The following is an 11,354-nucleotide window of genomic DNA, read 5'->3' as shown; positions in this document are numbered from 1 at the left end:
TTTCCCTCCTTCCTTCAAGAGCTTCTGGAACAAATCCTGATAGACTACTGGACTGGACTGTTTTATCTACAGATACTTTTGCATGGCAGGAGTATTTAAAAAAAAAAAAAAAAAGGCATGTGGACAGAAGTATGGAGTTTGGTATTTACTTTGGATCATTAACCTGGTCTGTAAATTTGATTTGATCTCTGCGTTTTTTGTTCCTCCCCCCTCTTTTTGTTTAATTTCAGAGCCAGCCCGCAAAGAGAAGCTGTCTTTTGCTGCTTTGGGATCCCAGCAAGAATTGGGAGCCTGCTGGATTTTAAAAGCACCTGGTTTATTTAAAGCCCAGCCAAACAGATAAGTGCCCTTTTAATTATCTCACAACAGCATTTTAGACATAGCTGTGCACAACACCTCTTTTCAGTTGGGTTCAATTCGATAAGCCCTCTGTTTCACCATTGCAAATGAATGCTCTGAGGCTCTCCTTTTGGCTGAGAAGCACCAGATGATATCGGCATTTCACGTGAGCTAATTAATTAGTGTCTGAGGGAACCGCAGCTGATGGCTCGGGAAGCTCCCAGGGGTCTTTCCCTGCCCCTCTGGAGCTGCTGTCTCCAGCAATCCTGTGAGGTTTTGGGACTCTGAGGAGCAGCTCTGCGGGACCAGACCAGGCTGATGTGACCCATCTGAGCCTTGAGGAGTCCTCCGGGACTCATTAGAGCTTTAATAACTAAACTTGGCTGCTTTAATTGAGAAGAAGCTTGTGCAGGCTTGGCATGATCTCAGAGAAACCAGCTAACGCTGCTGGCAGGAGAGAGGGCTTTCTGCATGTGCTGGTCATATGTGTGCAGAGAAAGTGATAACCCTACTTCTTCCTGACAGTTTCCAGGTGGGAAAATAGCTGGGGGTGGGGGAGAGAAGCCCTTAGTTATACTGAGTTTATACGGGGCATACAAAGAGGTATTGTGGGTGAGTGGTAACAAGAATTGTCCCCTCAAAGTTATGGGGACATTTATACCTATGGGTGGAAAACACCGACTACTGAGAAAGTAATTTCTTAGATTTAATTTCTTAGATCTGCTTCTATAGGTGACTGCTGCTTGCTTTCAGGCATACCACTGCAATTATTAGGTGATTAAAGAAATCAATAAAATATGGTCTCTTGTACAGTCTAACTGCAGTCATATACAGCCACGAGGCAGGGGAAAATATTCATGATACTGAAGTTTAATGGGTTAGAGTAATGAAAAAACCCACTAAAACCGAGTGTGTGAGCGTTGGAGGGGCTGTGTGGCAGAGATAGGAGCCAAATTATCTGCTCCAGACCTGTCCTGTCTGCTCTACCATGAGCTCTACTGTTAATTAGCAGTGTAAAATGTCTACCTTGCTGTTAGGAATACTACAAACAGGTTTGCTACTGCAAATTAGACTGTAGTAACTGATCTGAATTCATCCTTCCTGCCTAAGCAGAAGGTGAGTTTCTTGGTGAAGGTGCCAGGCTAGGACTGAGAAAAAGACTTGGAGAGACAAGACGGTGAAGTTGGAGGTTATTGTGGCACAAGAGAACTGGATCTGGATCAACTCGTGCGATCCCTGGAAGGTCTGAAGTTCCCTCTTTCCTAGGAAAAACTTCACTCCTGCTGTTATTACCAAGAAAGTTTATATTAATAGAAGAAATGACACATCTGATATCGATGACTATGCTCTGTCTTACAATTGTAAACAGTACTTATTCCTGACTCTTCAATAATGTGATAGTGAAAAGGATTGACAATATATTGAGAAACACTGATAAAATGAAGCCCTAGTGAGAAAATCAGGGTTTTTTCATTCAACCAAAGATGGATAGGAAGTTAAAAAAAAAACTTAAATCATCTGTATACCCTTAACAGAGAAATGTGCTCCTCAAAAAAACACCCCTAAACAAGCACATTTAACCTCAGAGATCCTTAAGGTTTTGATTATTAGGTTTGTAACTTGAAATCTGCTTTCTGCCAGTGTGCTGGTATCACTGTTCCCCCAAATCAGTTTCCATTACGTTAACACTAACCTGGCCAGTTCCAGTCTGGGCATCAGAGCTGAATTTGGTGATCATATCCTGAAGTGTGGCATGCAACTTGCAATGCTCCGTGCTCCTTGGCAGAAGGGGCAGAAAACACAGTCCCTCTCAGGAGCTGTACTGATGCGAGGTGATGCTGGGTGTGTTGTAAGCACCTGTGGTTTGGTTGGTGCATCCAGCAGCTGAGGAGAGCAGATTCAACAGATCTTGACATGTTTCTGTGAAAAATCTTGTCTGGAAAAGGTGACCCCTGAATCCCTAACTCTCTCCTCATCTTACAGGTGATCTTTGAGGACACTTGGGAGTCTGTAGCTCCTGAATGCATGACTTTCCCCTGGGATTAGAAGAAAGCCATGGGGAAAGACAAGAAGGAACAGGAGCCCGTCTTTCTGAGGAAAAAGATAACTTTGCTGCGGGCTTTCTCACTCCTCATCGGCAGTATGGTTGGCAGTGGCATCTTCATCTCCCCAAAAGGAGTGCTGAAAAACTCTGGCAGCGTGGGTTTGTCCCTGGTTGTCTGGTTTGCCTGTGGGGTCCTCTCAATGTTTGGTGAGTGGTAAGCTTTGTCAGCCTTTGCTTAAGCAGCTGGGAGGTGAGGGGATGTAGCACATTTTTATGTGTAAAAACTTGGGAGAAGAATAAGCCAGACATTCCCTGTTCCTGCTGCAACAGAAAGGATGTTACCAGGTGTATTCATTTAAATGATTCCACTGAGGTGATTCAGAAAATCACAGCACTTATGGTTGTGAATATGAAATAATGTGCAGGTCCAGGGCAGAGGAGTGACAAAACTGCAGATGGTCTATGTCAGAGCAGCTGGGAGAAAATGAGGGGACTCCTGTAAGGTGCAAGGGAGATGTAGACACCTAAAAGACACTTGTAAGTCTGAGGGCTGTGCAGTGCTTTTCATAGACACTGTGAAAAGGGCAAGAAGTGACGGTCTTAATATGCCAGAAGAGATCCCACTTCTGTGGGTGAGGGCAGAGAAGCAGATTGCCTGGGGAGCTGCAGAGTATCCACCAGTCAGGGATGGGTGTAAGGGTGTCTGTCAGAAATGGGTTGGAAGTGTCTGATGCTGCCTTGGAGCAGGAGATAGAGCAGAACAGTTCAGCCCTGCTTTCTGTGCGTTACCCTTGGCTTGGTTTCTGGCATCATTTAGTACCAGTCCTTTCTCACAAAGGGTTGACTTTTTGATGACAGTTTCATTCTAGTATTCTAGTTCTTCTGAAATAATGTAGCTCTTAAAGTTATGATGGATAAAATGCATGGTTTTTAGTTTTCTTCATTAACTGTATAAAATCACTGTCTCAGAAATTCTCTGAAGGTGCTGTTAGGAGAACTGCAAGATCTGCCAGCTCTGGGGAGATATCTGATGTTTATTTCAGTGGGTTACTTTATAGTTCTTCTGTCATAATGTGTGTGTGTGATCCCCAAACAACTCAAAACAAAAATCCAAGAAGGAAGAAATGCTACATGTGGAAAAAACCACTTTGGCACTGTGACATGTACACGCAAGTTTAGAAACGGAGACATTAAATTGTCAGTATGGCAACAAGCATGGTTCTTGCTCTTAGCATATGCGTACCAATGTTTCATGTTGCAGCCTATATGTAGTTGTTTGGCAAATTATACACTTTTGCTTACAGAAATTCTTAAAATATAAAGTGAGCACGATGTTTCTTTTAACTGAGCAGAGCAATAAATGATAATGTGTGTGCTGATCACATAGCTTGAGCTCTGCACTTAGGAAGGTTTCTCTCTCCATTGCATCCTTTGATAGATTCTGCTGGAAGGGCCTTGGGAGCCTCTTTATCAAGTGACTGTATTTTGTAGCCAAATTTGTTGGTGTATTCTACCCTTTTATAATTACCTTCTGATTATATCTCTGACACGTCTTTTGCAGTAAATTTAAAAGGCCTGCATTGTTTTAGGCTTTTTTTTTTTTTTTCCCAAGTACAGCATTTATACAAGTCCCATAGCATAAGTTCAGCAAAGCACTTAACTGCACATTTGAATCATAGGAACAGACTCGCTGGAATAAATAAGATGAGATGTCTGCCTCTATTTGACACTTTGAACAGTGATCCTGCACAGATTCACCAACAGAAAGGTGGGAAAAATTGAGGTGCTCACCATTGGCTTGACCTGCACCTGGCACAGTCACCATCGGACTTGGAAGCCTGGCCTTATCACCACTGGGTTCCTCTGCACTGTCCCTCCCTTCCCAGCAGCTGAGCTGGGCAAAGAAGTATATAGAACAGCTACAGATGGACTCACCCCACAGGGTCACAACACAACAGCCCCTTTTCAAGTGGAGTTGTGCTCAAAGAAGTGAGGTGTTTTGAGATTCGTGGTGGACGGAGGATGTTTAACCTAGTCCATGAATCCAGTGTAGGCAGGGCTTAAAATTTGCACTTGGATACATTCAAATGGCATGATGAATTGCTCTATGGAGAAAACGCAGATGGGGTTTTCTTGGCACAGGCAGAGGCATGAAGGTTTCTATCCATTTGCCCAAAAGTTTTAAGCAGTCTTCTATGGCTCACCTCTCTCATGGTTTCTTGTTGGGCTCTGGAGCGAGGACAGGGAGGCACAGAGCACTTGCCAAGACAGGAGCAGGCAGTCCCCAGGTCTGTCAGTACACTCATACATGGACATGTGAGAAGAGACTCACTGAGCCTCTCACGTGCACACTTCCCTTGCTATCCACCACTGGGGCTGTGTTTTCCTCCAGTGCCAGGTCTTCCCTCTCATAGAAGATGCCCTTCCAAGTGCTGTCTCCTGTGTCTTCAAGGGAAGGGATTTATGTGAAGATACAAGGTAAGGACACAGGAATATGGTCTGTGGTGAAAAACATGATTGAAATGACCAGTTCAGCCATGGCCTGTCAGCTGAGCTGCTGTACCTGCCTGGGAAGCACCATTTCACCAGTCTAACTGTGAGAAGTGAGAACCCAAACTGCCAGGACGTTTTTTCAAAGGAAACCTCTTGTAGCTTAGTACAATATCTCTGTCATACATGTTTCCACATAACTTCCATGGAAAAGTTGGATCATTAGCTAGAAAATGGAGAATTTATTTCCTTCTGACAGAAAAGTTGATTGCTTCAAAACTTACTTCAAAACACTGTAGCACACAAAAATAGGGAAGAGTATTTCTGCTAATCCAAATTTTCTTCCACTAATTCCCTACTTATTTTAAACAGACTCATTCAATCCCTGAAAAGTCATACAGAAAAGAAAAAAATCCATGGGATGATTTACTCAGTGCATTCCTACCTGAACTTTTCCAGGTGCCTTGTGTTATGCAGAGCTTGGAACAAGAATCACCAAGTCTGGAGGACATTATATCTACATTTTGGAGACTCTAGGGCGTCTGCCAAGTTTCTTATTTCTGTGGGCAGAGTTTTTTGCTATTAGGTAAGAGATTTTGTTTGTTTGCCTTTTGCTGGGTGCTGTGATGATTTAAAAATACCCCGAAGTTACTGCGCCAGGTAACGGTCTAGGCGGTTTTTAAAGGAAAGAGTAGAAACAATCTGCACAACTTTTAAAGATTTTCAGTGATAAAAGGAAGAAGGCATCATGAATTAATAGTTACACATGTTCAGTGTGGTCTGTAGTTGAAGAATATCTCTTCTCCTGTGGCAGGTGGTAATCCTTCAAGAGCCATTCTAGGTATTTTTTAGACTAAACAATGAATGCCAGGTTTATTTCAGATCTTCTGTTTTCCTGTGAACCTTTCTCAGAATTTCCTGTGGAGACAACTTTCTGGCTTGGCCCTGACTTAAATAATATTTTTGAAAATTGTAAATTACTTCTTTTTTAACTTGAAAAGGAAAGTACTCACCTTTCAATAACCTGTGTCCTTCACGTAAGGAAGGACACAGACCTAAGATGAAGAGGACGTATTACCCACACTGCATTGACTGCATTGCTCAGGATGATTAATCTCAACTTTTGCTTTCAAGTTGGGAATTCATCTTTTTGCAACATGTGATTTTTAACCCATTTGCTGAGAAAAACCCATGAAAAAGGCTCTGTGGGAATTCACCATCTGCATGGGTGAGCAGGATTAAGCTGGCTGGGGAAACCTCCCCTCCTGAGTTTGTGCAGTTTTATATCATGCCATTTCTCGGCTGTCTGCAGACCACAACTTGTGCTTGGTTTCCTCCCCAGGCCTGCCAACAGCGCTGTGATTTCTTTGGCATTTGGAAGCTACATGCTGGAGCCGTTTTTTGCCCCCTGTGCACCCCCTGTCCCTGCTGTGAAGCTTGTGTCTCTCCTGGGGTACTGTAAGTACTAACCGTTACGGCACTGCCAATCTCGGAGCCTCTCTGCCCCAGACCAGGGGCACTTACAGGGTACTATGTTCTGGGATAACTGTAGGATAGGGGCCCCATCTTACCTCCTTGGCCACCCAAAACTTCCTCATCCAAGGCACTGGTTTGGGGCCACTGTGTTCTCCAAGAAGTGGAACAGTCCTCCCTGTTGACCATCTATTGCCTGAGGCTGGGGGATTGTGTCAAGTACCAGATTAGCAGCTCTTCATGAATAACTATGTAAATGTCACCTGGTTTGAGGGTGTAAGGCTCAAGGTTTTGCACTCCTCACCCAGCCTGTGAAGCTGTCCTGCCTGCTCTGGCTGGTGTGTGCTGGCACAGGACTGCAGTGAAGGGGGCTGCTGGGACAGACGTCCCTGCAAACTCCCACTTTCCCCCCAGGCAGGCATGCATACCCAACAAGAGCCAGGCTCCTGGTCCTGCTTAGGAGCAGAACCCAGCTCCCCCTCCAAACGCTGTATGCTGCACCACACGTCATGTTTTCTGATACCTCTCACCCCGAGCATCCTCCCTGCAAAGACACAGCCTTCTTCTCCCCTGCATGCCTAGAGCAGGGAGTACCTCTGTGTTTTTTCCTGAGTGCATTGAGCATGGGCTACAGCTGTAACAGTGTGGTATCCTCTCCAGACATGATCCTCGCCCTCAATTCCTGGAGCGTCACCTGGAGTGGCCAGCTGCAGATGGCTCTCTCCGTCGTCAAACTCCTGGCTCTTGCACTCATCATCGTGCCAGGGATGATGCTGCTGGCCCAGGGTAGGTGTGCTGCTGCGTGGCTGAGGGAGGGTGCTCAACATGACTGCCTGACATGGCTTTTATCAGTCCCTAGTGACAAGGTGTTACTCCTTTAGCAGACAGGAGCTTTCTCTGCCTGTGTGCTGGGTGTGAATCAGCTGGGAGCTGAGACCAGAGTAGATGGCACTAAGCTGCACCATTGCACTTACGCCCTTGGCTCAGCTGTGCTTTCTCCAAAACTGAGTGCGACTCAGTGCCTGAGGCAGCGTGAGCCTGCACAGGGTCATACAGGCACCTTTGTCTGCAGGCAGTCTTTCTTTGGCATCAGACTTGCCTGTTTTCAGTGTGGCTTGAAATCCTTCCAAAACAGCACAAATTTGACAGACGTCAGGGATGTGTGACAGCATCCCATGGTGACCTGAGCCAGCCACAGCTGTGTAACGAGTTACCAGCCCTCAGATGAGCCCTGGTGATAGCATGTCTAACCCTTCTGTGGCGTAAGCTAATGGGTTTTACCTTCTAATTGATAAGAGTGGTAACTTAGTAAAATCACAATGGGTTTTTGCCAAGTTAGAATTGCAGACTGGATTGTACAGTCACATCCAGAGTGGGGAAAAGAAACAAACCTGCCAGTGTTATCTTCTGGGAATGATACAAGAGTATTTTTAAGAGCTTTAATCCAAGCCTCAGTTTATAGAAAAGCCCAAGGCATTCCCACTCAAGGGATAAGGCTTGCTCCTGCTTCACGCTATTACCTTCCTCTGCAGAGAAAACAACACAGGCAGTAGGCTCCACGTTCTTGTTTCTTTCTGATGTCTGGCGCTGACTCCTTTGAACATGCAAAGATCCCCTCGGGCTGGCAGCACTTCTGAACTGAAGGACTGCCCTGCAGCTAGAAATCCTGAGCCATTATTGTTAGGAATGCCTTCAAATGACAATCTGGAGCCCTGGCACCCGTCCTCCAGTGAGAAGGACAAGTGCTGGTGACATCTGGAGGGAGAATACACTAAGAGACCTCAATGTGACAGGTTGTATTTAATGTGACTCATGGGGGACTCTAAATCACTCATTAATTTAATGCAGACAATAAATCCTTTTTATGCACCATCACTTATCAGCAACCATTTTAGAACATAAAAAGAACTACCTCGATAGGCCCACTCCCATGTTTTTGTTTAGCTTTCTTCAAATCTATTTTCTTGTTTATTTTTTTCCTTGAAAGTAATTTTTGTGCTTTTAAATCTGTTTCTCCAATTGCCCTGCCTTGTTCTTTTTTCCAGTTACACTCGTGCTTTCTTCTGTCATTACCTTCCTTTTGGCTCAGGTTTATTTTAGAGACTTGCTGGCCCAGCGTTTCAAACCCAAATGCCTAAATGTCATCACAGAGCTCCTTGCAGAGGCACCTTCATAGAAGTGGCCTGAATTCCTGTATGTACTTGGTTGCTATTTCATCACTTTCCTGGGGAAGCACAACTATGCGAGCTCTGCACCTTTTACTTTTAAGGAGACTTTGATATGAAGAACCAAACACAGATGTGGAACTAAACCTTGGACCACCTGCATTTGAAAACACAGATCCTTTTGATTGAGTTTTTTTGTTGGTCTTCCTTTGAATGAGAGGCCATTAGGTGTTCCTTCCTTCCCTAGGAGTTTTTTTGGAGTTTGATAAAAGAAGGCCTTGGGTGACATGGTCTAGTGTGAGGTGTCCCTGCCTATGGCAGGGGTGTTGGAACTAGATGATCTTAAGGTCCTTTCGAGCCTTAACCATTCCATGATTCTATGGTTCACATCCAAAATCCCAACTGTTGTTATTGCAAGCAGAGAACTTTTAGGAAAATTGGGGGAGTTGGTAAACCAGGACCTTTATCTGAGCCTCCTCTACTTTCAATTTATTATTTGCTCTGTCGTGTGTGTCCTCAGTCCTTGTACCATTGGTGAGCCTCAGGAGGTGGGCAGGTACCGCCCCAGAGCAGGAGGCCAGGCTGGTGGCTCCTGCTCCCTTCTCCACCCTGGTTCCCATGCTCTGGCCAGCATGGAGCTGGGGTCAGCGCTCTGGCAGCAGGATCAGGAGGGAGCACAGCGAGAGCCGAATTAGCCGCCTTGCTGGCTGCACCACATCAAAGAAGTGTGCATCCAACTGCTTAGGGGGCTGTGGGGGATGAAGAGGGGGGTCAACCTGGAGAATTAATTTTGGACCTAAAGAAAGGACAGGACAACTTAGGTCCTCTCGTCTCCACAATTTCCTGTTCCCACAGCAGGCTCTGCCTGAAACAGAACCAGCCGTTGACCTTCCTGAAATGTCTCCTGTAGCAGGATAGGGGGTGGGTTTATTCTGTCACTGTGAAGTAAATGTGTTGGCAAGCACTGCAAATTAAAGCAGTGAAATACCTGGCTCCAAGGAAGTCACAAACACTGGTCTGGGAAGAGGTACAAGAGGTGTTATCCTGTGGGAAGGAAGCCTATCTCTGACATTTCCTTGCTCCGTGTCCATTGTTTATTTCTTCTGTAGGCCACACTGAGAAATTCCAGGATCCTTTTGATAGACAGTCCCTGGTTTTGGATAAACTTCCCCTGGCTTTTTATGCAGGCATGTTCGCATATTCAGGCTGGTAGGTGCGAAGAGAGGGTGCTTCATGGGCAGCAAGAGTCGTGTCCCAGACATGGCTTAAACTCTGTCCCTGTCTCTTCCCACCATGCAGGTTTCAGACCAGCTTTGTGCGTGAAGAGTTGCTCAGACCTGAACGGTAAGGCTGGGAAGAAGTCATCTTGGGTTGACAGCCTCTGGGATACCGTGGCTTTCCCAAACTCAGTACGGGAGGAAACAAGTTTGTGGGTTCATCTAAACAATGCCAGTTGCAATCTGCAAGTAATACTGCGCATAACAAGGGATAACAGCTTGTTCTTTGTGTGTGTTTCTCCCTCTTTCTTGTAGAAACATCCCCCTGGCTGTCATCGTGTCCGTGATCACAGTAATTGTGGGGTACATGCTCACCAACGTCTCCTATTACACAGTCTTAGGAACACAAGACGTTCTGGCTTCTCCTGCTGTGGCTGTGGTGAGTTATCACCCTTACAGTTACCTTTCTTCAGTGTGGTCAGCTTATACTGAAGGGGTGGTCATAGCAAGTGTTATGGAGATGGTTTTCCTATAAAATGTGTTATTGCTTTCTCATTTCTCTGGATTATTGGGCAACAGTAACTTCTTCTAGTCTTGCCTAAAAGATAATGGAAAATAACCTGCGGTGACAGTAGAAAAGGCAAGATTTATGTGTTATATTTTAGTCCTTCAGTGGAGAAATTTTTCTTTCTTTTGAATCTGATATTGCCTAAAGATCACCACATGTTCCTAAAGTCACATTTGCTCTTCCTCCAGAGCTTTGCACAACGAGCCTTCAAAAGCTTGACCTCTGTGATCCCTATCCTTGTCTCGCTGTCCTGCTTTGGAACCATGAATGGAGGAATCTTCACATTTTCAAGGTTGTGTCCCTAAGAATGTATTACTCTTCGGCTTACTGAATCAGAGGGAAGCACCAGCAACCTGTGCAACTGCCTATCCATGCAGCGGCATTCTAGCCGCCCTTGAGGGAAAATAAGGCCTTTGACTCCCCGGATGTCAACTACATGATGATCCCTGTTGGCTAAGAGTTATCCTATCTACTTCTGGTCAGGTTCACATTTTGGTATCTAGGGCTGGCCACAAACAAATATTTTAACTTCTTCACCTGTGCTTCAGTTTAAATCCCTAGTTTAAAGTGAAATGTCAATGTTTCTGGTGAACTGGAGGCTTTGTTGATGTTGGCAGCTGCTCAGAGAGACTGAGCTGTCTTTTCCTGGGTTCATTCAGCTGCTCCATTGCAGGGCACAGGGTTCCTCTGTTGTGAGGATCTCTGGCCAAAGGCGAACTCTCCCTTAAGGACTTTGCCTCGAGGTCAGCAAAATGTTATCAGGGACAAGCTATTCCTAAAGCAATAGTTGAGGCTCAACAAGTCTTGTAGCAATAAGAAGAGCTTTGTTCCATGAAAAAATTATCTTGCCAGCTTCACTGACTGCTACACTGCATGCACTTATGGGAGCCTTGAAATTGGAGAGGAGGGCAGAGCCCAGGGAGAAGCACGTCGTGCTGGTCCCAAGTAGCTGAACGAACCCTCTGGAGCTGATTCTGTTTCACAGGTTTGATTGCAAAAGGAAAAATCCCTTGATATGAAAGGGATGTATCATAGCACAAAAGCTAATGAGTTATTTG

The 11,354-nt window shown here is 45.2% G+C and overlaps 1 protein-coding gene across 1 annotated transcript; it reads left to right on the top strand.

The window, feature by feature from the left end:
• Positions 1-2,394: 2,394 nt before the first annotated feature.
• LOC104405678 (cystine/glutamate transporter-like) lies at positions 2,395-10,588 on the top strand (the record flags this gene model as incomplete). The annotated part of the gene is made up of 8 exons (XM_010014447.1): positions 2,395-2,590; positions 5,333-5,459; positions 6,216-6,331; positions 7,007-7,132; positions 9,621-9,720; positions 9,811-9,855; positions 10,044-10,167; positions 10,485-10,588. Coding segments are annotated over exons 1-8 (938 nt in total), but the record flags the coding sequence as incomplete, so codon positions are not given.
• Positions 10,589-11,354: the final 766 nt, after the last annotated feature.

This window comes from Nestor notabilis, unplaced genomic scaffold, assembly GCF_000696875.1.
Source record: "Nestor notabilis isolate BGI_N333 unplaced genomic scaffold, ASM69687v1 scaffold19585, whole genome shotgun sequence".
Taxonomy (NCBI): Eukaryota; Metazoa; Chordata; class Aves; order Psittaciformes; family Psittacidae; genus Nestor; species Nestor notabilis.
Note: the sequence above shows the minus strand (reverse complement) of the source record. Positions and strands in the feature narration are given on the sequence as shown.